Genomic DNA, 27,981 nt, shown 5'->3' with positions numbered 1-27,981 from the left:
GGGGTTTAGGTTTGTCACTCGACAACCCGCAATTGGCAAACGAGTACAAGATGCATTCCCCTAGTCCCATAAATGGTGAAGTATCGTGAAGTCGACGTTCACACGACACCACTAGAAGAATGACACCACAACTTAAATATCATAACATTGAATATTACTCAACCATAATTCACTACTAACATTTAGACTTCACCCATGTCCTCAAGAACTAAACGAACTACTCACGAGACATCATATGGAACATGATCAGAGGTGATATGATGATGAATAACAATCTGAACATAAACCTTGGTTCAATGGTTTCACTCAATAGCATCAATAACAAGTAGAAATCAATACCGGGAGAGTTTCCCCTATCAAACAATCAAGATCAAACCCAAATTGCTACAGCGGTGACGAGGTGCAGCGGTGGAGATGGCGGTGATGATGATGAAGATGATGGTGATGGTGATGGAGATGATGTCCAGCTCGATGGCGGTGACGATGGCGTCGATTTCCCCCTCCGGGAGGGAATTTCCCCGGCGGATTCCTGCCCGCCGGAGAGCTCTTTCTCTCCGGTGTTCTCCGCCCCGCAGAGCGGCTGTGACTCTTCGCGACCTACCCTCTGGAGCTTAGGTTTTCGGGATGAAGGGTTTCGCGAAGAAAAGGAGGCGAAAGGGGCTGTGGGGCCCCCACACCTGGCGCGGCCAGGCCATGGGCCGCGCCGGCCTGTGGTCTGGCCCCACCTTGGGTCCTCTCAGCTCCCCCTTCTGGCCTTCTCCGTCATCTAGAAAAATAGGATTTTTGGTGAAATTTCCTTCCACAGTTGATCTTCCGAAATATTGCATCCTGACGATGCTTTTTCCAGCAGAATCCTGGCTCCGGTGCGTGATCTCCAAATAATCATGAAACATGCAAAATAGATGAAATAACATAAGTATTGTGTCCCAATATGAAATATATCAATGAATAACAGCAAATTATGATATAAAATAGTGATGCTAATTGGACGTATCATAAACCTGCCATGAAGAGTTGTTGCATCCACGGCTAAATAAGGCACCGCAACCGTCCCGAAAGCCTTTCCAACAAGCTTTGAAACAAACAAAAGCCCTTCTAAAACATTCCTTAGCATTATTCTCCCGCTTTTCAATTTGTAGGGAGCCGTATGCTTGCCTATCGCTACAACACCTGCTCGGACTAGCCATCTCCACTTCAGCTTTGAAAGTGTAAAGCAACTGAAAGCTTTCATTCCATGGACCATTGATCCTATCAAGAGCCATTTCCTTTGCATAGAACATCCTCATGTAAGGTATATGCATATGATACTTCTCTTTAATCTTTTTTGGAGCGTTGTTGGACTAAGTGAAGGAGTTTCTCTCAGCCAATCTAGGATTGCATCTGCCAACCACCTAGTCTTCGCTAGCTTTATTTTCTCCTCTGGCGCTCCCCCTCGAGGTGGACAACTATGGCCAATCGAGTTCTTCTTTATCTGAAACATAATGATATGGGATGTCAGTAACAATTAACAAATTTTACACCGTGATCTAAAATACACAACTGGTTGGCGTAGTATACCCGAACCGGGGTGCTTCGAGCATTGTGGATGCATGCGGCCTCCACCTACACCTCTTGTATGGGCATTTAACGTGAACCTACCCGACTCACTTTTAATAACCTCATAATCATTCTTGGAGAGAATGCAATATGTAGTAAGTGCATTACGGTAGTCCATCGGCGTTTGAAATACGGTGCCTTCTACAAGCCGAGGATCCGCCTGGTTCCACTCAATTGGTGGCAAGTCATCACCTTCGTAATCGGCTAAAACGAGGCTGTCATTCTTCTCAGCCTTCTCTTCATCATCAGTGTCATCAAATATGGCACCTTATGCAATATCTTCCACGTATTGATCCTCCATTGCCTGCTTACTGCATCGATCTACCAATTCAGGAAACATCAACTTATCCTCATCATCTTGAGGAGACTGATCCTCAATATCTGCATCGTCCTTCACATCGACCGCATGAACGATCTGGCTACCACTAGCACTGGGGACAGATGGTGCTGATGTGGACCTACAAGGAGCGTGGCGGCGCACACTATTAGTAGAGGGAGCAACAGTAGAAACACATGATGCCTGACCATCTGATGATGCCCCAACACCAGATGATGCCTGGACCCTGTCCACATGGATACGAAATTTACCAACACGACAAGAAGCATTCAAAGCAAAAAGAATTCCCAGATCCTCGTCGAAAGTGAGTGGAACATTTCTCCCCTCTGTGCTGTCGAAATATTCGAAATCAACTAAATCGCGAGGGCCCCAGGTTTTGTACATATCGCAGAAGTTTTCTTTCAAATTCCTGAATGAGATGGTGGTTGCAACCACTGCTGGGATATAAAATCTGCTCATATTGCGTTCAGAACCACGCAAAAAGCTAGTATCCAGCCTAACCACCAGCCGAAAAGCCAACGCTGAATCAATCCTATTCGAAAAGCAACGCAGTTAGTTGAGCAACAATGATTCGCGCTCAAAAACTGCCTACTGTTAATTCACATAGGCAGACGATGCTTACCCAGATGGAATCCATGCGTTAGATCCCTCCGATTCCCAATCTTCTCCGCGGTTGAGGGGCATAATCGGCACACCATACGACACGAAAAACACTAGCGCAATAGGGGTAGATCTAGTGGAGGCGGAGCCCTCTCCGCCTCTCGGGGGTGGTGGCGGGGGCGGGGGCGGCTCGGTGGCGGACGACGCCATAAGGTAGGAGGCGGGACGGCGTGGCGGCGGAGGGGCGGAGGGGAAAGCTTTTTTAGGGGAAAGCTTTGTGTGAGCTCTTCCAGTCCGATGTGTATCATTGGGTCAACATTAAACACCATTCAAAAGCAACAGTCAATTCACAACCACCACGGCTCCCTAGCCGTCACCGTTAATGGCAAAGCCTCTGACCAGACGGCAACCCTCCCGTCCGAGCGTCTGCGAGGGGTTTCAAACTAGAGGGAGGGGAAAACTAAGGAAAAGTTAAGCGGCTGGGGAGAACTGAGTACATCTAACGAACCAGGGGCACGAAAATAGAAAGCCCTTTTATCAATGGTGTTCTCACGCATCCAAATAAGTCTTTGACTCTCAATGGCAATAGTCAAGATTTCAAAAAAGTGAGAGCAAGCAATTTTATCATTGCGAGGAACACAATAGACGAGCTTACCCTTATCCCGTAGAGAGGCAACCCAATATTCTTCTTCATAATCATCCTCATCCTCATCAACACGAGAGATATTAGGTTCCATGGTAGGAGATACCATGGAACCCTTGGACATAAGGCATATATGAGAACCGTGAGATAATGATGAAGAGTTGCTTGAGGCTCCATTCAAGATCTTGTCTTGACCAATAGAATCTTTGGTTTCCTCTAGATTGTTAGTCAAACAACAACTAGGGGAAATAGAAGTATTTTTATCATAACAACAAGGCATAACAAGCATATCATCATGAGATTTATTCAAGAAATTTACACATGATATGCAAGGACTATCAACACAAGCATGTAAATCATTTCTAGTGCTAGATGTGTTTAAGTCCAAAGATGAACCATTGCAATGATATATAGATGAAGGATCATCAGTAGTAAGCTCATCATGGCCGGAAGTGGAAGCATACAATCATCCTTAATAATATTGGACACATCATATTTATCTTGAATCTTTGTCCATAACTCATGAGCGCTCCAAAAAGGCAAGTATGGAAAAAGTCCTACTTCTCTCAAAGCATTCATAAGAACATTAGAAGCTTGAGAATTGAGATATAAATTTTTCTCATCCTCTAAAGATAGATTTTGTGAATCCATAGGAGGAGGAAAACCTATATCTACAATCTTCTCCATATGAGGGTCAATGTCCCGAAAATGACTAAGCATGCAAAAAATTTCAAACATCATAATTTGTGCCATCTAATATAAGAGTGTCATCATGCACTAATCCTCTAACCGACATATTTACTCTCAAGGCGGTGAAGCCTAAGAATGAGAGACTTGCTCTGATACCAATTGAAAGGACACGAATGTCTCCTAGAGGGGGTGAATAGGCGGTTTAAATTTTTTACAAGATGGTCTTAACAAATGCGGAATAAAACTAGCGTTTACTTTGTAAAGCCCAAAGCCTATATACTATGGTTCACCTATGTGCACCAACAACTTATGCTAAGCAATACAAACAACTATGTGATAGCAAGAGATATAACTTCAAGCACGATGGCTATCACAAAGTAAAGTGCATAAGTAAAGAGCTCGGGTATAGAGATAACCGAGGCACGCGGGAGACGATGATTTATCCCGAAGTTCACACTCATGCAAGTGCTAATCTCCGTTGGAGAGGTGCGGTGGCTTAGCTCTCCCGAACGCCACAAAAGGCCTCACCTTGAGGTGTGGTTGCTCGATGCATACCAACGCCACAAAAGCCTCACCCCAAGATGCGGGAGTCACACCACACACCGAGCGCCACGAAGGCGCCTCACCTTATTCTCCGGTGACCCTCGCCACAAAGGCCTAGGTCACGGTTCCACTAAGGGATTTCCTTCGAGGCGAAAACCGGATCTTACACAAAGCTTGGCGCACGCATCCACAACTTAATTGGAGGCTCCCAAGAAATCGCCACAAAGGCCTCAAATCCATCTAGGGTTCCAAGAACCCAAGAGTAACAACTTTCTTGCTTTCACTTCCACGAATCACTGTGGAGAACTCAAACCGATGCACCAAATGCAATGGCAAGAACACCACAAAGATGCTAAAGTCCTTCTCTCTCAAATTCCAACAAAGCTACAAAAGCTATTGAGGGAATAAGAGAGAAAGAACAAATAGGAGGAGGAACACCAAATTTCTCCAAGATCTAGATCTAGTGGATTCCCCTCACAAAGAGAGGAATCTGATTGGTGAAGATGTAGATCTAGATCTCCTCTATCTTTCTCTCAAATAGATGCAAGATTCATTGGAGTGAGAGGGAGATAGCAAGCTCAAAGAAGGTCAACAATGGAGGCAAAAACGAGCTCAAACGGACAGGAACTTTGGGGAAGAAGACCCCCTTAATATATGACCGTTATGGACAAAATATATGACCGTTATGGCCAAAATCGCGTCCCGGCGGCACTGCCGGAGTGCTCCCGGCAACAGTGCCGGAGTGCTCCCAGCGGCAGTGCCGGCCTCCCTGTCTATACCCAAACACCCGATACGAAAGCCTTAAAAACTTTTACATCCGGACTTCGACTTCGATGATCTTGGGCTCGTTGAAATCACAACAACGAGCTCTGCAAAAATATGCATAGAAACATCATAGTCCAACAAAGTAGGATATAAACAAATGAATAATGGTTTTACCTATCTATAAAAGGCAAACCGGTAAAACCTCCAATATGGAAAATACAACAACTTGAGATATGAGACTTGAATTTAGGTGAAACCAATTTTGTTGTAAAGAGGATGACAAGAGCTACCCCAAAAAGAGTTAAAAGCTTAAGAACAAGTGGGGTAGGTTTTTCTATGTATTTTAGAGTGAAACCTCTCAATACGAGAAACCGAGAAAAACTCCAATATTGAAAACGCAACAAGTGATTCATGCGGAATCCGTTTTCGATGAACTAGAGCTTGCTATGAAAATAAGCACAAGCTCTAAAACACCACATGGATATGATACAAATAAAAACCAAGAAATATGATTCAAGGATGCAAATGTTTGAGCTCTCTCCGAACGATACGATCGAGTTACTCACTTGAGAGCCCTCTTGATAGTACGGCAACTAAACTATAAACCGGTCTCCAACTATACCATGAGACCGAGAGAAAGAAACCCTATCAAAAGCAAACCTTAATCTTGCGCATTCCACTTGAGCTCGATGATGCCGGTCTTGATCGCAACAAGATGGAACACCTTTCTTGATTGTGCTTACTTGATGAAGTCATGCGAATTGTCCCCCCATACTCCACTATGGGAGAGCTTCTTCTTCGGTGCATCTTCACATATACATGATCACCATATGGATGACAAGCTTCAAGCATAAGATCTTTTCGAGTTGGCTCATCTTGAACTTGCACTTTATTTCTTCATTCTTCATCATGTTGATGTCTTGAAGTTAACTTTAAGGGCTCACTTCATCTTCATCTTCAAGACATACTTGACACTTGATATTCTTCATAAATTTCTTCTTATTGCAACCTTGAAGCCAACATATGGTTCAAGCATTGCATATGGACCGTTCCTACAAATATAACTCAATGCAAACATTAGTCCATAGGGATTGTCATCAATTACCAAAACCACACATGGGGGCTCCATGCACTTTCAGCCGGATCACTAGGGAAGAAGATGGCGGCGTGGATCATGTGTACCCCCGCCGAACCGCCGCCGGGGGCGAAGGCCGCCACCGCTCCGCCCACTCCTACATGGCTACCGGCGAAGTGCATTAGGCCCCGGCCAAGCAGCCGTGCCGCCCGGCGTCCTCCACCGGCGCCTCATCACCTCCCATGATGCGCCGCCACGGAAGCCCTCTCCTCCCCATCATTGTTCGACGGAAGGGGTGCCGCCACCGCCATCGGAGCCGGCAGCAGCGGCGGCTTGAGGGGCGGCTGCTAGGGTTTGGGGTGGGATCCTCCGCCACCGCCCGGGAGGGGGCGGGAGAGGATGTAGGGTTGCTAGGAGGTCGACCCTATTGGCTCGCTTCTGATGTCGCTTCTGATGTATGATACATATACATAATGTATCCATAGTTGCTCCTCGAATGCTAAAGCACCCACCTCATCTGTTCTTTGGCCATGAGGTGTTGCATTTGCACGTACGCACTGGGTTGGTGGTAGTGCTAGCTTAGCTAGCCCTCACTCAAGTAGTGTTTCTTCAGTTAGAATATCACCATATGTATATATAGAGAGAATATCTATATTATGATAATAATGAAAATGGAACTCATAAACAGGGAACTAATTCTGGCAGGAGATTATCATACTCCCATTTGGCTCGCAAGGGCAGTTAATTAAGCCATAATCGGAATTATCAGAGCCCTTGTTGGCGAGAGTGCGAGACAAATGACACCATAAAGAAAAATATTTCACACCCTTGCTAGCTAGAGAATGTTTATATCAAAATATCATTGCAAATAGAACTCACATACAGGGAAAACTGACTGTCGTAGCAGCTAAGCAAACTTAAAACACCACTTCATCGATCGCAGCACAAGAGAGCAGCTTATCTTGATCCCTTGAGAGACTTGATCGCACCAAGGAAGCCGGCAAATCCAGCCATGGCGGACACCACTGCGATGATGATTTTGAGGTTGTTGTAAACAAACTTGTACACTATGATCCACAACCACCTATCGACCTTGTAGTTTTCAATGCCTACAATTGAGTTGTCATAGGATTTCCCGAGGCGCAGGTGCTTCTCGAGGCTGGTGAACAAGTCAAGCGCGTTCCTGTCGGTGAGCCCTCCTCCTCCTTGCAGGATATGCTTCTTCCGCAGCCGCTGCACATCCTTCTCACTATCCGTGACCATGCCCAGGAGGCAGAGGTACGAGCAGACAACAGACATTGTATTATAGGTTTCGAAGAAATCGGGGGTCATGCACAGCTCCAAAGCTGCCATGTTGACGAGGAAGCCTGCGTTAGCATCGTCCAATAACAAAGGCGCCAGGAAGAGCTCTCCAGTGAAGATCCCTCTCCTGACGCCCATGTCTTGTAGTTCTATTTTATTTTTGGTGGCTGTGAGCTTGATGCCGATCTCTGCAAGTTCGATGATGCTGACAGAAAGTGATACTTTCTTGGCCTTGTGGGATATTTCGGTCTGAGTCTCAGACACCTGAGTAGAACTAATGTGATTTCTCCCTACAAAGTAGTGTCGTAGGAGGCCAAGGAGATGCGGAGGCTTGTAGCTACTGTCCAGTATAACAGGATCAAATTCAATATCTCGGCGGGATCGCAGAGACGGTTTCACCCGTCCAAGGAACGTTTCCATGTCCAGGGGCTTGGGCATGAAGCCCATGAGCTTTTTAACCACCACCCAAGGGAGCTGGTTCTCAAGCAACACAAGGTCGCTGAAGATTCGGCGGTCATTGGAGCTGAAAACACTATTCAGCAACGGATCCACATCCACTACCATGACATCATCATCATCGCCTTTGTGTCCGCACCAAGACATCATATACTGCAGCAAGAAGCAGCCATCATAGAACATCATAGGTCTGAAATCGTCATCGCCGAAACGTCGCACCTTCTCCTCGTCGTAGTGGCTGCGGGCTTCGTCCGCCACCTCCAAGACGGCCCCCCACACCTCCTCGACAGAGTGTCCCGAGTCCTTGATGAAGTGGCAGGCAGCCGCGTACTTGGCACTCTCCATCTCCCGGAAGTCCGGGCTCTTGCCGTGGTGGTAAGGGCCGATGGATACGATCTTTGGGGCGGCGTACTCGGCTGAGAGATCTTTCATGCTTGCAGGGAACAGGTGGATCTTCGTTTCCATCTCGCCATGTTCATCCTCAAATGCTTGAGTTGCTTGCTCGAACACTTCAATTGGACTACTCCACTCGTACTGATGACCAGTACTCTCCTCAACCATGTTCAGCTGCTGCAGACCGCTAGAGCTGACGACCAGAGTATTGCTAGCAGGAGCAGCAACAGTCATCTCAAAAGGGAAGCCAGGAACCCATGCAGTTGGTTCCATGGCTGACGTCCCCTCCCAATCAGACACGGCCAGCTGATAGTCGCAAGGTATCTGCATGTTAACAAACAGAAGAGAAAACTAGATTCTGAAAAAAAAAGGTGAAGTGCAATCTAACAAAAAATCGTACGCTGCCATCATAGGAGAAACATGCACGAATGACGAAGCGGACAATGAAAAGAGAAGACAGGAGTTTGAGTACCTCCAGGCAGAAGATGTCGCTCCTCTTTATAGACCAACCAGCCACGTCGTTTCTCTCTGTTTCATTGAAGATTAATGCAGCATCATATAAATGAAACAGGTAACACGGTGGCCTGGCCACAAGCCACTGCTACACAGCCGGCCGTCACATGCATGTCTCACCAACCAAGTAACCATATTATATGCTAATGTGCGTATAGTGCATAATGGAGGGAACTTTGTCAACTTGCAAAGCAACCTGGAGGAATCTTGGGTCGCGAGGTGGGGAGGGCGGAATAATGGGAAGGGATTTGTAAGGGTGTCGCCGACAGGGCTGGCCCGTGGCGTTATTTCGTCCATCCGGTGCCCCTGCCAGCCCCCTTGGATTTGGTTTGGCCTAGGGATGCCACTGGACCGTGCAGGCGCAAAAACAAAATTGGGGGCGACGGCTATGAGTGTTTTCTTGCGCTGGCGTCCCCATTTTCATGTTTTCGGTCCTATCAAAGGGGGGAGGGGGGCGTGAGATGCTCTCACTGGTGGAAGTACTAGGCAGCAACAATGTTCGAAGTTTGAACCTCACCTCTTGGCATTTGTTTGAAAGAGTGGCCATCTCAAATGAGCATATGAATCACAACGTTTGTATCCAACAACCAGTTTTGCTACAAAAGATTTACTTTGCAAAGAGAACCAAAATCAGGTAATTGCACAAAGGTACATCTTACGCGAAAGATTGATATGGTGGAACATTATATAATTAACGGATGGGTGAAAAATATCACTTCTATCCCTTCTTTACCATCGTTAGAGATGTCTAACAGATCCCCTAAATTTCTGCCCCGTATAACACGAGTAGAGGGCCCTGTATTCGATTTCGATCGGCTAAAAACTTGTCCGAGCTAGCAGACCCGTATCCCTAAACTGTAAAAGAGAATATTCTAGGAATATGCCAAATTAATTTTTTTTTCTCTTCTTCCTCCTCTCCTTCTTCCTCCTCCGGCCACTCCCAAACTATGATGTAGCATCAAATTGAACAGAGAGTAATTGACCGAAATTAACAGTAGAACAGAAGAGGGCTGGGTACGTGTTGCTCTGACTCCCAGAGATTTATTTGCTCCCACAGACGAGCTGAATCGAGAGCTAATGGAGAGCTAGCGGAAGCAACATGCGCATGTGGAGAGCTAGCTGAATCGAGAGCTAGCGGAATCGAGAGCTAGCTCCGCGCCCTGTCCGGCTGGGACGCCATGTCCGGCTAGGACGCCGCCATGTCCGGCTGGGACGCCGCCTCCCGCTCCGCGCCCTGCTCCTGGCGTGGCGTCGCCTGCTCGCCAACCGGCGCTGCCGGCCGCGTCGTCGAGCTGCAGCTCCCGCGCCTCCGCCTCGCGGGCTCGCAGGATCTCGATCTGGCGCGATTGGGTGCGTGCAAGAGAGTCAACGAGGCGAAAGCAGTTGCGATTTCCTGAAACTTCTGCGCGCCACGAGTGGGGGGTTGGCCCTGTATTCAGCCTTCCACCCCGCACAAGTAGGGGGCGAAGCCCACCCCGTAATCGAAAACAACAAAAATCGGAGGGGGGGGGGGGGGGTTTACGGGGTCTGCTAGACGGCCGGGTAGAGCCGAAACCCGTATTCTGGGAGTTATTATACGGATTTGGCCCTTTTAAGGGATCTGTTAGACATGCTCTTACAACATTTCAACTCATGATAAATTCTCTATCAGGGTATCATCTCAGGAACAAGATGGTAATATACACCACCATCAGTTGTCAATTAAAAAAACTAAATTATAATGCTGAAGCAAGTTATATCAAAAGCAAGGTACACCCAATCATGTTGCAAGTATTGCTGCCAAAATCAATCATGTTTGACTAAGAGTTTGAGAACTAAGACCACATCAGTTAAGACGTCGCTCCTCTTTATAGTCTTATAGACCAACCACCATGTCGTTTCTTCTCTGTTTCATTGATGATTAATGCAGCAGTACACAATGAAAGATGGAATAGTGAAGAGTGACCTGGCCAGAAGCCATTGCTACGGACATGTTCGATCAGAACAAAACACACAGCCGGCCGTCACATGCATGTCTCATCAACCAAGTAACCATAACATATGCTAATATATATGCATATTGCATACTAGAGGAAACTTTCTCACCATACAAAGCAACCTGGAGGAACCTTTCAGCTTTTTTATGATTAAGATACTGTTATGATTTGAATGTCATTTACAAGTTTGTTACAAGAAATCACATGGTTATGAATTTTATTGCTTGCCAGTAGGGTAGGCTAGAAATGAAACACAGGAAACATAAGGAAACCAAAACAAAAAGGAGAGAAAAAAGAATAAGTACACTAGGATTCCGGCATATGAATCGCTAATTTCCATGTGGTCCTATCAAGAGCCAAATTATTAGGGACAGTCCCTCAATTCTCTTTTTACCGTCTCCAGGCATGTCAATTTTGATCGTCTTTTGTCCCAAGTTGTATTTTCCATACTCCTTCAAATCTTAAAATTCCACTGCTTGTGTTTCTAGATGCCTCTGTTGGACATGACCAAATCATCTTAGCCAGTGTTGGATTAGCTTCTCTAGACCGGTGGCACCCCTAGCCTATCACGTAATACCTCATTCCTAATCTCGTTCTTTCTTATATGGCTACACATCCACCATACCATGCGCATCTCCGCAACACTTATTTGTTGGATATATTGTCTGTTAGTGGGTCAACATTTTTGCTCCGTCTAGCATCACCAGTTTGATTGTCGTTTTATAAAATTCACCTTTTAACTTTTGTGGAACCTTCTAACATCCTCATCGATATCGCCATTGCTTTGAGCATTGGTGCCAAGTATAGAAAGGTGTCCCTCTTAGACACTATTTGTCCTTCTAAACTAACATCTTCATCTTCGCACCTAACACCACACTAAAGTAGCATCGCAAGTACTCAATCTTGGTCCTACTAAGTCTAAACCCCTTAGATCCCAAAGTCTACCTTCATATATCTAACTTCCTATTTGCGCCAACTCTGGTTTCATCCACTAGCACCACATCATCAGCAAAGAGCATACACCAAGAAATATTTTCTTGTATATCCTTCGCATCTCATTCATGACTAGGAAAAATATGTATGGGCTTAAGGTTGACCCTTGATGTAGTCCTATCGTGATTGAAAAGGCATCGATCTCACTATCACCAGCACGAACACCTTTCGGAACATTGTTGTAACATATCTCTTATGGGGGCAATGTACTTTTTTTGAGTACCCGCATGAGATCTCCGTGTTTTATATTAAGATGAAAGAGGGCCAAAACACGTACAGGTTAAGGTCACCACATCCCCACGCCCTGCAACCACAGACGGTAGAAGGGGTATCGAGCGCGACACGACCACACTGAAACAACTAAGTAACTCCTCGCTCAAGTTCCTCTACACACCATCCATGACTTCCAGGTGTCGCCGATCAAGTTTTGGATTGTCGCCGAGGTGGACTCCTTTCCGTCGAACACCCTGGCGTTGCGCTCGAGCCAAAAAGATCGGATGACCAACATGACGAGAGAGTTTGCATCTCTCCGCTTGGCCGCGGGCAAGGCACTCACCGCAGCTGGGCACCACTCATCAAGGCCCTGGTCTGGGAGCTGTAGCTGAATGCCAGTGCCATTGATGATGGCGGACCACACCCGTTGCGCATATGGACAAAGGAGGGAGAGGTGATCGAGGTTTCATCTTTGGTGTTGCATAGCGGGCAGGCAGCATGCGATTGCATCCCATGGCGTGCCAAACGGTCCGCCGACCAGCAGCGTCATCGCAAGGCAAGCCACACATGGAACTTGTACGGCGTGGGAGCGAAGGAGTCCCAACCGTTGGCAACACCTGGCAGGGCCGTGCAGCCTTGGAAGAGGGCATGGTACGCGCTTCTGGAGGTGAAGGTGCCATCTGCGGGCCACTTCCATAGGTAGGAATCCTCAACGCCATCGCCCTCCTGAGGAACCGAAGCGATCGACCCCCAAAGGTGTTATATTGTGATCCAAATTCCAAGAAGAGGCTAACTTCTGACGAGCGGAGCGAGGCCCGTCGCCGGGGTGTCACGCTGTATACTATTATACAGGTACAAAGACTAAATGCTTCCATTGATGTTGTTAGAGTGTTACTGAAGCAAGGATTGCCTTTCCGAGGCCACGATGAGTCGGAGGAGTCTTTGAATAAAGGAAATTTTAAGGAGTTTCATGGTTACACGGCTGAGCAAAATCCAGCAGTAGCCAAGGTTGTCGGCCCTAATGCTCCAGGTAATAATCAATTGACTTCTCCAAAGATTCAGAAGGCCATAGCTGAATGTTTTGCAAAGGAGATACTGCATTCTATTCTTGAAGAAATTGGACATGATGTATTTTGCTTGCTGGTTGATGAGTCCAGGGATGTGGCCGGTAAAGAACAAATGGCAGTGGTCTTACGGTATGTTGGTAAATGTGGAAAAATCAAAGAGAGATTAGTTGGCCTTGTACATGTGAAGGAGACAACTTCTAAATACCTTAAGTCTGCCATTGATGCTTTATTTGCGGAATATAAGTTAAGTTTCAAGCAAGTCGAGGTCAAGGATACGATGGTGCGAGCAATATGCGAGGTGAGTTCAATGGGCTGCAGTCTTTAATCATGAGAGAAAATAACACAGCGTATTACGTTCATTGTTTTGCGCACCAACTTCAATTAGTTATTGTGGCTGTTGTACGGAACCACACATGGATTGGACAATTTTTTGACATGATCTCTGTCTTGTTGAATGTGGTTTGTGGCTCTGCAAAGAGAAAGGACATGGTCCGTGAAAAATATAGAGAACAAGTGATTGAAGCTTTAGGTTGTGGGCTACTTAAAAGTGGGACGGGATTAAATCAAGAGCTAGCTCTTCAAAGACCCGGGGACACTAGGTGGAGTTCACACTATAAGACTCTAAAGAGTTTGATTGATTTGTTCCCTACAGTTGTCAAAGTGCTAGAATATGTGGAAGAGAAGACAGAGATGGCACAAACAGAAGGCAAGCATGTGGTCTTCTTGTTTATTTCCAGTCATTTGATTTCGTCTTCTACTTGCAGCTTATGTCCACCATACTGATAATTACAAACACATTGTCATTGGCTCTACAACGGAAGGATCAGGACATTGTAAATGCCATTGGTTGTGTTACTTCAACCAAAAACACCTTAATTGAGCTACGGATGAATGGATGGGAATCTGTCTTAGGTGAAGCATATTCATTTTGTGACAAACATTCCCTTTCCAAGTTACAAATGGAAGATCCATATGTGAATCCTAAGAAGCCACGTCAAAAAACAGGTATTACCAACAAGCATCATTATCAAGTGGATTGTTTCAATGACGTGACTGATTGGTTGCTTCAAGAGCTTGATACTCGCTTCAATGAGAAAAATTCCAAGATCATTATCTGCTCGGCCGCTTTGAGCCCAAAAGAATCATTTCGTGATTTCAATTTGGAGAATTTAATGAGTCTCGCTAAACTATATCCAAAAGACTTCGATGATGCAGAACTAAGGGACCTTAGACACCACCTCCTTCTTTATATAAATGATGTCTGAGCAGATGACCGATTCTCTGGTATAAATAATATATGTGAGCTCTCTCAAAAAATGGTGGAGACAAGGAAACATATTTGCTATCCTTTGGTATATCGACTATTAAAGCTAGCACTCGTCTTGCCAGTTGCCACTGCTATAGTTGAGAGATGTTTTTCAGCAATGAGAATTGTGAAAACTTATTTGCGCAACCGCCTTAGTGACGATGCCTTGAAATACAATCTTATTTGTTATGTGGAGAAGGAAGAAATGAGGAAGGTTACCAATGATGTGGTAATTGAGCGCTTTGAGGTCATGGAGGAACGCAGGAAACCATTTTAAAGGTAATGGTCTTAACTTACTAATTTAGTTTTAGTACACAATTTTATTAAATATGTTTCTAAGTATTTTTTTCTCTTTGCTTTGTAGGCAATTGAGATCTAGTGTGCATCTTTCCGCTTTCATTTGTAATCTTTTATAGTTCCAGATCCGATTTCATGTAAGCATTTTCACTTACATCTCAGTATATTTATATTAAATTGGTGTGTTAGTAGACTCCATAATATTGATTGATATAATATTAGAGATGGGACACCCGGTCACTTTTGTTCTGGGTCCGTTCCAGGACAGGAGTCCTACGCAAAACACCCGTTAGCTCCAGTGAAACAAGGCCCGGCAGAGAGATCCGGGCGCGGACCGGATCAGTCTGAAAAAAGCTAGCTACAATGCTAAGATGTTTCAAGAACGGAGAAGAGATATTCCCCTCAATGTCGCAGTCTTCAATCCTGAGATGAATCAGCGCCGGACACCCCGAGAAATCAAGGGTGCTGCTGAGCACGTAGACCCTCTTGAGTTCCAATCTCGTGAGGTGTTGGGATATGAGTGGGACATTGGCAAACCATAGAGTCTCGTAGTCATCCGGGTAGATGTAGATGCCATTGGTGGTGCGCAGCGCCAGATTTTCTAGGGTGCCGCAGGTGAAGGCGAGCCGGAACCACAGGTTCACTCGCCTCTCGTAGGCGGGGAGGAACGCCTCGAAGTCGAAGTCACGCTCGTCGAGGTCGAGCTCGAAGGACTCGAGGCGGGCGCGGGGGTCGCGGAGGAGGAGCAGGTTGTCGACGAAGTTGACGAAGCGGACAGCGTTGTTGCACCCCTTGATGCCGGTGACGCGCAGGGCTGGGGCGGATTTCCAGAGGTGGAGCCAGCGGTGCGCGAGCACGCACGTCCGCACCGCTATGTGCGCGGGGAGGAAGGAGAGCACGTGGTGGAGGAGGTCGTCGGGGAGGGCGCCGATGCGGTCGCCTCGGCCGCTCGCCATGGACGGACGGCCACTTCGTGTCGCGCCGCTCCAGAGACGTTACGTCGAGCAGGAAGCGTGCTGCGTGAATAGACGGCGGAATAGATAGCACGAGTTGGGAATAGCGCCGCCGGCTTTTGCCGGAAGCAGAATTCAATTTGGATTCGAGAGTTTGGGTAGCAGCAAAATCGGAGAGCAGGGGCTCTTTTGGTTCTCAGGATTTAAGTGTAGGAATTCAGATGGATCACGAGCACACGGCTGCTGCGCGTTTCTTCAGCTCTCGTGAGTCGTGAGGAGTACAGGCTGCTCTCTCCCGTTGTCGTTATCGTTAAAGACGAATCTGCATGCTGCGCCCGGAACTTCAAATTCAGGACCAAGGTGAAGGTTTTTTTTATAGATAAATGCCAAACGGCCCAACGTTTAAATTAATAACGCCATCAACGGCGAAGAAAATATAACTGGACGGGCTGTATTGTCGTGTCGGAGCTCACCCTAGAGCTCGGAGAACCGACAAACACAACGCACCGTCAGAGCGACTTCATTGTTGTAGACTGCCACCGGAAGATCAGAGCCACCCACGCACCGCTGCTGAAGCACCAAGGCAGAACCCAAACAAAGAAAACCGCGGGTGCAGAACACCAAGACAGCCTTGCCCATGCTGGCCAGATGGAGGACCAACGCCGCAACACCGCCGCTCCACCACACCAACATCGGAGAACCGCACGCCGTGAGCTCCAAGGCGGCATCTTCAAGAAGAGAACGATGCATGAACGCCGCTACCGCCTGATCGAAGATCTTGGGCTTTCACCCGAAGCATGCAGAACGACCGAGAGCCGCCGCACCAACGCCTTCAAGAAGGGGACGACGACCGTAGCCGCCGCCGTTGAGGCCCTTACGGGCAAGGGTTTCCCCTGGCAAATGCGCTCCGTCGCCCGCAAGGAGTTGGCCATCAGCCAAACCACCACCACACCGCGCAGCTCGCCAGAACCTCGTCGCCCACACGACCGAGGAACCCAGCCATCCCCAGAGTCTCTGGCTCACCCGCCAACCAACAAGACTCCCACCGCCCAGGGCTGCAACCCCGGAGACCCTGCTGAGCACACCGAAGAGCTGAAGCAACCAAGATTCACCCCCGTGAGATCCCCGAAGAACGACGAAACAGCGAAAGAAGCTCCCTTTCCGGATCGACGCCTGAGAGCCCCCATGGCTGTCTGCGCCATCGGATCTGGGGCGGGGGAACGGCCAAGGGGCCAAGACCCCTGCCATGGCTCGGGCGTGCGGCCCTCCCCGGCCAGGATCTCCAACCGCCGTCCCTGCCGCGCCGCCAACCAGGCTGAGGACGCGCAGGTCCCTCGCAGGGCGCATCTGGTCACCCCGCCAGATCGGGCGCCAACACGCGTCGCCCGCAGCCCACCGGCAACCACCGCGAGCACGCCGAGCACACGCTGCCGCAGAACAACCACGCCGCCGCGCCCCACGCCAGCGCCGCGCCCCCGCCGACAGCACCAGCCCGCGCCACCACCGCCGGACGAGGGGGAAGAGAGGCCCCGCCGCCGCCCACGCTCCGAGACTTTGCCCGGCAGCGCTCCCGGCGGCGGCGAGGGAGAGGGGAAGGAGGGGAGGGGGCCCAGCGGCGCCTAAACTAGGGTTTCACCCCACCGCTCGCGGGAGCGGGCAGGCCGAAGGAAAGGGGGTGCCAGCTCCAGTACTTACTCAGCTGAAGGTTTTCACTTTTGATCCCTTAAATAGCGTCCGCATAAGAGCATCTTCACTAGTAGCGCAATTAATACCTCCAAAGACACTCATAGGTGCACTCATGTCCTTCATACAGTTTGCCAATGCTCTTTTTTGGCCAACACTTCATCGCAAGTAAGGTTTACATACTCATTTTGCCTTTCATCCACATATGCTTGTGCGAAGGAGGAGCCAACATTCATTGTTTCTAAAAATGTGTCATCATCAACACTACATAGGAATTGAATGAACCAAGTCAAAATCAATGTAAATCTTCATCTATATCAATAAAACAGTAAATAAGAGACAAGTTTACCTTGTGGCCATTGTGTCGAGCACCTGGCGAGCGCCGGTCGCAAATCCAGCGGTGGAAGGCGCCCTGGCCGCCGATGGACCATGCGGCATGGTCGGTGCAGCTCGGGACGCTTGTTGGGCTCCATGAGCACCGATACTTAGCTCAGTCGTCTTCTTCATTGGCTTATTGGAGGTTTTTAGAGAGCAGCCGCCGCATCCGACCGCTTGGCACCTGCGACCTTGCCCTTCGGCGCTGGCGGCGGCAGCTGCGCTCCGCTGGGTGCGTCGGCCGGAATGGCGCCGGTGGCCGCAGGTGGGTGGGGAGAGACGGCGGTCAAGGTTGTGAGCGCGAGAGGGCGAATTTCCGGAGCGGGCGGTTGGTCCTTCATGTGCTAGAGAGAGCGATGCCGCGCGCGTCAGTGCGCGCTGAAAATATCCCGTGGTGGATAGCGCGAAACACAGCACGCGGATTTTTTTTTACAGTGCCTACTGGAGCACACAATTTTATAGCGCCGCGGAGGCTGTCTGCAGCGGCTGCTGGAAATGCTCTAATGATTCGAAACGCCTTTTAAACAGCGCCAGACAAATAAATCCCTCTTCAAAAGCTCCATCATGCCAATTAACTGTTAGTAAATCTATTTTAAAAATAAACTGTCAGGAAAACGACACATCTGCGATTGTGAAAGCTTTCTGTTGCCATATCAAGCAATTCGCCTATCCATACCTTGGTATGCCTTTATCAGATACAAGGCTTAGCAAGGTGGATCTGCAACCGGCCTTAGACAAACTTGCAGGCAATGGATGAAGGGGTTTTTCTGCATTGATGCTAGCCTGATCCTAGCGAAGCATGTCCTCTCGCGGTCATGTTGGTTTTTCAGATGATTGCTTTAGTACCGTTGATCAGGCTCACAAAGGCAGTTGATAGAACTAGGCGGACATGCGCGCTTCGTCGCGCCGGCTGCATAGCGTTTGATTTTATTGTGGTAGATGTGGTGATTTGTTCCGCCATGTTGCTATCGATTATAACACATTTTTTTATGCTCTTACACTGGAAATGATACTGTTTTTGAGGTAAAAAGGTGTCATTTGTTGTGGTAAATGGAGAGAAAGGGTCTCTTGACCAGTGGATTACACATAACAGGTGACGATACAAGTAAAACACCCTTGAGATTAGCGCTTAATGTGTCCTCAAATTAGCATTGATGTATGGGCCAAATGAACTTTGTATCATCTCCCCAATTCATGATAGTGGTTTCAGATACTCCCTCCGTCCATAAAAAAGGATGTCTCAACTTTAAATAAATTTGAATGTATCTAGATACTAAAATAAGTTTAAATACATCCAATATTTTACCAAGTGGAGCCATCCTTTTATGGATGTGTTCGTAATTTTCAGTCTCTCTTGTCCCCTTTTATTTTCTCTATCGTGTAATTCGACTATGTTGAGTCACTTCGAGCAATATAACAATGGGTGGGAGGGGGGGTGCATGTCTGACTAGGAAACATAGTTGTGTTCTAGGTAATTATACGCGTACCATACTACCCATCAAAACTAAGGGTGGCACTAAGGCGTTGGTTGCCTTATGGGCATGAAAGGCTACGTAAATAAGTACTTCCCCGAAAGAAAGGGGGCAGCCTAAGGCGGGACCTATCCACTACTTGTGAAGTAATAGAAGAGAGGATTTCTCGTATCTAGCGGAAGTACCACTCCATTGCTATGAAAGAGCTGCAAGAGAGAAAGCAGTTGCGGGTGGATGATGTCCCAGAAGGCTTGGATTGCACAGATTCTACCAGAGGATGTTACGCGGGATGAAACAACATCTACTCGAATTTCATTCACAAAGCCATCAAGGCGGCGCTCAAGAGAGGTTGTTGTCTACCTAATGCCATCCCTTCGATCAGATTGTAATGGCAGTAGCCCCGGTTTCACGGGTTTCGATACCCCAGCAATGTGCAAGAACATCCTCGAAAACGTCTGATGTGACTTCACCTGAAAGTGCATCTGGAACCGCTCCCAGTGCTGATTTAGATGCTGTAGGAACGAACAAAGATTGTGGTGCTGAAACAAACGGACAACTGGATCTGTCCTCTATTGGCGTTTGATAGCTCATTGCTACCTCGCCGGAGGGATGGGGAGATAGACTCTGACCCAGATCTCGCTATAGCCGCCAACGGATCAATTCATTAAGGGCAGAGAAGAATTCAAAAGACGAAGCGGAGGAGACTTTCGACCAAACAAAACCGGTGAGGAAGGGCGGCGTCGGCTTGACCCTGTCTTCTCTCTTGGTTGGGTCGGATACCAGGTCACAGCTCTGATTCTTCTTCCCTTATAGAACCTTCCCGCAAGAAATCAGTGGAAGTGGGTCCGCCCCTACAACTCATCAAATCTGCCTTCTTTTCTGTTCTGCGCTGTACATATTCTTAAGTTATGAGAAAGAATGGATTTGAATGCCATTTTGCATTTCAAAAAAGAAACGAATGAAGAATATTTTTAACTCAGTCCAGCTGTGAACAATAAACAACACTGAAAGTAAACAACACGGTTATCACAAAACTTGGATTCCGGATTAAAGGAGACGAGGCTTCTGGCCCAGCCAGAGGGGCATGATTATAGAATTGATTAATTGATAATGATCTAACGGCGTCTGGTATGATCATAGGGTCAGCCCCACAAGGTACCATCTTATACCATACTGAGCACGCTACCCCTGTGCTTATTAGTGCAACAAACGAGCAGTATACATATGCTGCCTTTTCTGTGGAATAAAATAGACTGGCCTTAACCTGTCCTGCCCTTGCTGATCCTTCTGGAGCCTTGCCAAGAGCCTCTTCCACGATGGGAAGGGGACCTGAATCCTTCTTCGGGGCCCACGCCAGCTGCTTGCAATCTAGTTTTGCTGAGAAATCTTGGATCAAGACATACAAGGCAGCATTGGTCAAACATAGGACTACCGTATAGAGTGCAAAAAGCCTTTTTTTTAAGTAGCTAGATTCAAGCAAGCATCCTAGCAAAACGATCTTTTGACAATGGGCTCTGCCCAACACTGGGACTAACTGACTTTATACAGAGATAGAAAAGGCAGCAATCCAAGTTTGAGAAGGCGGTTAAAGACATTCATTGTGGTTGGTCACGTTGGTGAATTAGATGAACAATCGATATTACCATCTTAGACTGTGAAGTCATCCATCCAGACATACTTCTTAGGTTAAGCAGACTTTGAGGGTTTCCTCCTCTTTGGCGGTGGCATGTCTGGAGCACAAACACCCTCCTCCATGTGATCGAAGCCTGAGGCGGAACCTCAAGAAAATGAATTAATAATCCAACACCAAGAACCAATCAGTGGACTTTGTCACCAGAGAAAAAAAAATGGAACGGCCATATGAGAGTTGACCCACCCTGCAAGATTGTTAGAAATTCCTCCCGATCGTATCCCTGGACCGCACTTTCGAATGGCACTGAAAAGTCAAACAAGAGATTCCAGACTTATGGTCAGTTGTGCGATATTGAGACTTGCTTTGATTATCCATTGCGGGAAGGTGTGCAAACTAAAGCGCGAACTATCTATCCAGCGGGCTGGCGTAATACTTTAAAGGGTGAACCCAAGACAAATAGGAAGATGATCTAATGATTGCTACTCGGCTTCCTCTTCATCAAGTCACGAAATTCGACCCGCGGCACCAAAACTAGAGCAGGCCCAAGACAAGCAAGAACAGTCAGTCAGCACCGATCAGGCCCGATATGCAACCGAAACACATCAAGAGAAACGAACGGAAACGCCTCTTTGGACTTTTCAAACTTAGCGAACTGAAACATCTGAGTAGCTAAAGGAAGGAAAATCAACCGAGACCCCGTTAGTAGCGGCGAGCGAGAGCGGAACAAGGGTTTTCATCAAAAGAAATCCGAAGCGGTTTCATTCGATTTGTTGTGGATTGGATGATGGAAAAACCAGCAAGCAGCAAGCGTAGGCTGTGTTGCCGTAGCGCCCCCCCCCCCCCCACAAAAACCCCAGTTATTAGGTTCCCACCGAAGAGCCATCTTACCGAAATTGTCTTGGTGAAGATCCAACGGGCTCCAGTGAAATTCATTCAAAATCCTTTTTCCCATTAACAAAACCCTTTTTCTTCTTGTTCTTTGTCATAACGCCTATTCCGGGGCGAGTGTTTTCTAGCTAGAAAGCCGTTGCTAGCATCTGTTTGATTGCTAGGTTGGGTTAGCAAGTTATTTATTATCCATTGGTCCTAAACTGTTCCATAATTTGATTTGTTTCATAGGAAGATTCCAAAAGCTTCGCATTCTTAATCTGGTAGGGCCGGACGGCTTTGTTTGCCCAAAACTCATCTACGTATGATTGTAACACCCGCAGATGTACCTCATAGTTGGGCTGTATCTTCCTCAGGTCGTGAAATAAAATATTACCTCCATCTCGGTACAACGAGAAGGGGTTTACTATGGTCAGTGCAGTGAGATTCGTGGAACTAATCATGCCTTTACGCCAATCGTCGTAGAAGCAGTGACTTTGAAAGATTATGCGGATTGGGTATCTTTATATATAAGTGAAGTTGAAGAGTGAAGAGAAACCCAGCCTTGGGGAAACACTAGCCCAAGACAAGTGTCATCCGGACTTACTTGATTGATTGAATCGAGAGATGGAAATGCCATTGAGAGATTAGAAGGGATCTTTCTTGTTGGCAGAAGCTCCGCCAGGTACAGGGTCATACCTTGGAGGTCCAGAGCCTCCTTCAAGGATAAACATATACCCTTGCCTTTTTTCGACAATGTACTGACGTAATCCCTACTATGGCTTCCCGAAGGATCCAGCTACTGGAATCGATCTGAATGAGGCAGTTATGGGACTTATCTTATATAACAATATATATGGAGGAAGGATTCAAAAAAGGTGGGGGTCAAGGTGTATAATACGAGCTTCCACTTTCAGGCAATGAGCTGGCTGGGCACTCCTTATTTTCACTCCAAAAAGCTGGAAAAAAGAGCAAATCTCGGATCCAAAGATACTTGTTTTTTTGTCCTCGAAAAGGCAGCTACTATCCTTGCTGGATTTCCAGAAAACGGAATGTACCTAGGGAACCTCAACTCGGACAGACTTGTGGAAATCCTCAAAACTAGTATTGCTAAACTCACCTATCTATAACATAGAAATGTTGCATCCAACCCTGGAACGAGAGATGTTGGTTCCAAGGTATCAAACACCAGCTTCAAATGCTTAAGATGATCTGACGGAGTAGCGCTGTATATAAAAATATCATCGACGAAGACCAAGACAAATTTGCGCAAGTATGGAGCCGGAATGTCGTTCATTGTACTGCGAAAGGTAGCAGGTGCGCCAGACGGCATAACTTTGTACTCGAAGTGGCCATGGTGAGTTTATTGATACCGTTTCTATCGGAAAAGAAGAAGTTCCAAAAGGGCCCTTGGTACCCATTGTTAGAGATTAGGAGCTATGATCGAACCAACATGAGTCTACACTAGCGAGAGGGAACTGACACAAGCACCTCTTATGAGTCGCTTAACTAAAGCTCGAACGATGTCCCTTCTAGTTCGGGTAGCGAACCTATTGTTCCTTCTTTCAAATGAGTAATGGTTACCAGTCCATTATTCAAACAAACCCATTGGGTAGATGGAAGCTAAATAAAAAGCAAAATAAGGCACAGAAACAGGTATCCAGCGAGGCAAAAGCATCCTAGTCTTTTGTGACACTTCTGGTTTACTTATTTTGTTAGGTCTCGACTTCTCAGGCGGAAGAAAAAAGGGATAAATGGTTTTTGAGTTGGGCATGATGAAAGCAGGTACAATGGCATTACTTAAGAAGCTATTATGTCCTGTCTTGGTAGGGTCAATCTCCCTTCGGGGTTTACGCGTCCTAGTCCGAACCATTGGATCGATCAGAAGAAGAAAGGCGTACTATTACAATAAAATTGTTGCAACATACTAAAAGAAGTAATGCTACAAAAGTGGTTAAACAACAACAAAATATGGTGATTGATTTGCAACCAAAAAAATTCATATTCAATTTCAAAAAATATCACAAACGATTACAGCAAATAACCATGTGTTTGCAATAATAATAAAAAGTATACAACTTTTTTTTGTTGCAGATTCATTTGCAACAACAACCACCAACTATGTCAATAAAAAAATAAACAATTACAACGAGATAGCCATATGTTTGAAGCAACAAATACATGGTTAAGCAATAATGTTTGTCCTACAGATTAATTTGCAACAAAATCACCAACTATTTCAATACACCAACAATTGAAAGGACGTGTGTGTGTAGCATTTTGAAAAGAAAATAAGAATCAAAAAATCCGATGGAACCCGAACTTGTAGCAAACACCTAGAAAACGATGCAATATGTCACATGTGCTTTCACAACAAAACTCATACGTGTTTGTTACAAATTTAATGAACATATGGAACATCGAAAAATCAACACCGAAAAAGAAGCGGGCATGGTCGTCAGCCGAGAAGGAGGCGCGGATAACCACCCGACCACCACAGGGACCATGGAATGGATGGTGGGGATCCAGCCCCTGCCGTCTAGCCGGCCACAGGCACCCCCACGGTGCCCACGAACCAGCACTGCTACGCACCACTGCGCTAACCTCCTGCCACGAGCAAGCCTAGATGCCCACCCGGACCCATTTGGGACGAGTGACAATGGAGGTCACAACCACAGAAAGGAGCTCCTCTGTGTGGAGCAGCCGCGCCTTCTCAGACGACACCGCATCACGCTCGCCGTCGGGCACCGCCGCGCGACAGAGAAAGCCTCGTCGCCGCCTAGGATACCCCGGGGGAGGGCTGTCCTCTAACAGCAGAGTGGGGAAGGGAGAGTGGGAAAGGGGCTTGAGGCCGGCGGCGGAGGCACCCCTGCGTCGCCTGGGGTTAGGCGACACAGGGGTTAATTAAGAGGGGTCGGCCGACCTCCTGAGCCTACAAGTTTGAGCAACTCGACTAGTATGCTAGTAGCATGCAGGATCTCGCCGAATCGTGGCCGAACTGAATCATGCAGGCGTGGTTGTCAGTATTGAGATTCAGAATAAAAAGGTATATGTGCCTTTCAGCCTACACATCAAAATAGTTACTCCCCCGATTCATATTAATTGTCTAAACATAGGCATATCTAGTCAATAAACACGTATACATCCATATCTATACAAAGTTGAGTCAATTAATTTAGATCAGAGGGAAAGTTGACGAACCTGAGCCGTGCAGTGGTGATGAGAACGAAATGCAGAGGTACACTCGAGAAAAGAAGCACAGAATTGTGGCGTGTCTTCTGAAGACGGCGGTCTGCAGTGCCATGACGCAACAACCCTTTTATTTTGTTTCTCTGTCTGAATGTTGCCACCTTCAGAAGACTCTCATCTTATCCTACAGTGCTGCATCACTTTACAGAGCTGCATTTGGCCACTGCGTGTTTATGCTGCGTCCCACTGCATGGCATGAGCATTTGTTTTCGATGGCACGGCTCTGAATTCTGAATCTGAAGTTGCACACACACGCAACGCGATGTGGTAATTGCGGTTAAATAACATGAGCATAGCCTGGACCATCGCCCGCATGGTTTTGTTATATGAACTCTGGTCAGACAATTGGCTTGCTATGTCACTGGCAGGTTGAACGCAATCTGGGCACCTCTCGCCACTTGGCTTTCAGAATAAGCTTGCTTCTTGTTCTTTTCCAAATTACAAAACAAAAAGTTATGTTCTGACTTCAATGGAGAACTGAAGTAGTATCCTTTACTTCTAGTAGTTAACTTGTGGATAACATTGTAATACAGCAGATAACTCTAAATCCTGAAGAAATAAAGCTAACTAAGGAGTAAGAACATGTCCATTTCCAGAATTGATTTGTTAACCACTTCTTTGCGATGGCAAATTCCGGGGCTTTACAAAACTTAAGAAACTGGAGCGCTGAGCTAACTCCAGGGATAAGCCTCAAAACCAACCGTTGATTCTAACCATATATAAATATCCTAACTAGATAGATGTAAATGTATATCTTCCTCTTTACAACAAGACATAGGGAATCTGCACCTTTTCCAGATACATGCAAATTCTAACAATTATTTTCTAGTGGTTAAGTTTGACACTTACTTTATGTCTTGGTTCATAATTTACACACTCATTAGCACAAGGCCGAAACAGAAGTAGCATAAGTGTCAGTAGCATAACCAAAATTCCCCTATCAAAAATGCTTAGCTGACATTAAGATCCAGAAGTTTTCTTATTTATCTGGATATTGACCTTCCTGAGTGGTATGCCGTAGGTGCTCAAGATGTTCATAACCTTGCGAGCCCTCGCATCATCCTCGTCGCATTTGATCTCAACAATCTTCAGATGGCTGCCTGCAAAATATTGATTTGATGGGGTGTAACTTCTTTGTGTCCCCACTGGAACTTTAGGTACCTAATAAAGCACTCAGATATTTTATTAAATCAATCAATCATGGGTGGCAATCCACTTCAGTAAGACAAGGTTGTTCATCGAAAAAATGTAATATCTCATACCTCAGAGAGCTGGAGTGTGAGCTTCTCAAGAATTGGTGAATGTTGGAGGAAGCAACTTAACACATTCAGGTCACTAGCAATATCGGGGCACCATTCGCTGAGCAACAGGGTCTTTAATTTGCTAAATGTAGGGCATAATTTCAAATCCCGATTGATAACAAACTGAGAAAAGGAACAATCATGCATATAAGGAAGCTGCTAAACTTATGTAGCTCAAGATGCCAAACTAGAACAAACTAATGCAGGTTAAGACCCCGTATATATTTCATACTAGACGTACTTGACTTAAAATTATGTGATGTCAGTAGCATAGACAATATTAATAGCACCGCAGCCAGTATGAGTAAGCAACATAAAGTTAACTTTGAGAATCTGAAGCAGTAAAGAAAAAAAAATCAGGTGCAGAAAAGCATACCACTTGAGAATCAACTGACAACTCCAACTCCGCAGCTTCCGACAATCCATTCAAAAGCACGGACTGGCCACGCCTATCATAAGCACCGGCACCATAGCAACCATAACATTGACGATCATGACAATCTCCGTAGTCACTCTTAGGACAAGAATCAACACAGGTAGAATCAAGTCTAACAATTGCTGAAACCAAGAGTGGCATGCTCTCGACCAGTACCGGAGCCCTACGCATTGCGCCGATGAGCTCGAGGGAAACAAGGCTAGGCAAAAAGATCCGGGCGCGGAAGGGATCTGTCCGAAAATTACCCGAGATGATGCTGAGCCGTTTCAAGGACCGGGAAGAGATATTCCCCATAATGTCGCACTCCTCCATCTTGAGATCAGCCAGCGCCGGACACCCGGAGAAATTGAGAGTCCTCCCACGTACAGACACCATCTGGAGTTCCAATCTCGTGATGTGGCGGGATATGAGAGGGAGATTGAGAAGCTCTAGAGTCTCGTAGTCACCCGGGTTCTCGTAGATGCCACTGGTGGTGCGCAGCGCCAGCAGCACCCGGGGTCCGCACGCCACGGCGAGCTGGAACCAGCCGTTCACGTGCCACTCGTTGGCGGGGAGGAACGGCTTGACGAAATCGAAGTCGCGCTCGTCGAGGTCGAGCTCGAACGAGTCCAGGTGGGCGCCGGGGTCGCGACGCTGGAGCAAGGTTCGGACGAAGTTGACGAACCATCCAGAGTTCTTGCACCCCTTGACGCCGGTGACGCGCAGGGCGGGGGCGGATTTCCAGAGGTGGCGCCAGCGCCGCGCAACCGCGCACGTCCGCACCAGTTCGTGCGCGCGGAGGAAGGAGAGCACGTGGTGGAGGAGTTCGTCGGGGAGGGCGCTGATGCGGTCGGGGCCGCCGCTGGCCATGGTTTGTGTCGCGCCGTTCCAGATTAATTTTGTCGAGCAGGTCGCGTTGCGCAAACGCGGTGGGGAAAGGTGGAAACAAAAATCAGATTGGATGAATCCAGGAATTTAGTTACCGAGTTGGGCGGAATAACGCCGGCTTACCGCGGTGGGTTAGGGTGGAAGGTGAAACTAATCTAGGATATGATTTTTTTTTTTTTTTAACAAACAGATGGGTCAAGACTCAAGAGGGTGTTCGGATCCCCTGGAGTTGGCAAAAACTCCACCGCGTGGAGATGGGCAAATCTCGGCCCTCCTTTTCTCTCTATGGCCCAGATTTAATTTGCAAGGAGATTTTTTTGTTCCTCCCACGAAGCTTCAGTTCATGTAGCCTATACTATTCGGGAAACTCATGGTGAGGA

The 27,981-nt window shown here is 47.0% G+C and overlaps 2 protein-coding genes and 1 pseudogene across 2 annotated transcripts; 1 reads left to right on the top strand and 2 right to left on the bottom strand.

Annotated features, from left to right (window-relative positions):
• Positions 1-7,206: 7,206 nt before the first annotated feature.
• Positions 7,207-8,730, bottom strand: LOC124672084 (UPF0481 protein At3g47200-like). Its single transcript, XM_047208372.1, has one exon. It carries the CDS (start codon positions 8,728-8,730, stop codon positions 7,207-7,209), a length of 1,524 nt encoding a protein of 507 aa, XP_047064328.1.
• Positions 8,731-10,112: 1,382 nt separating this feature from the next.
• LOC124672083 lies at positions 10,113-14,909 on the top strand (annotated as a pseudogene).
• An 11,036-nt stretch (positions 14,910-25,945) lies between these two features.
• Positions 25,946-27,583, bottom strand: LOC124672082 (F-box/LRR-repeat protein At3g26922-like). Its single transcript, XM_047208371.1, has 3 exons — positions 26,675-27,583; positions 26,260-26,421; positions 25,946-26,158 (listed from the first exon to the last, which is right to left on the bottom strand). Exons 1-3 carry the CDS (start codon positions 27,581-27,583, stop codon positions 25,958-25,960), a joined length of 1,272 nt encoding a protein of 423 aa, XP_047064327.1. The 3' UTR covers positions 25,946-25,957.
• Between the last annotated feature and the right edge of the window lie 398 nt (positions 27,584-27,981).

Source organism: Lolium rigidum, chromosome 7 (assembly GCF_022539505.1).
Source record: "Lolium rigidum isolate FL_2022 chromosome 7, APGP_CSIRO_Lrig_0.1, whole genome shotgun sequence".
NCBI lineage: Eukaryota > Viridiplantae > Streptophyta > Magnoliopsida > Poales > Poaceae > Lolium > Lolium rigidum.
The sequence above is the reverse complement of the archived record's forward strand: the minus strand, read 5'-3'. Positions and strand labels throughout refer to the sequence as shown.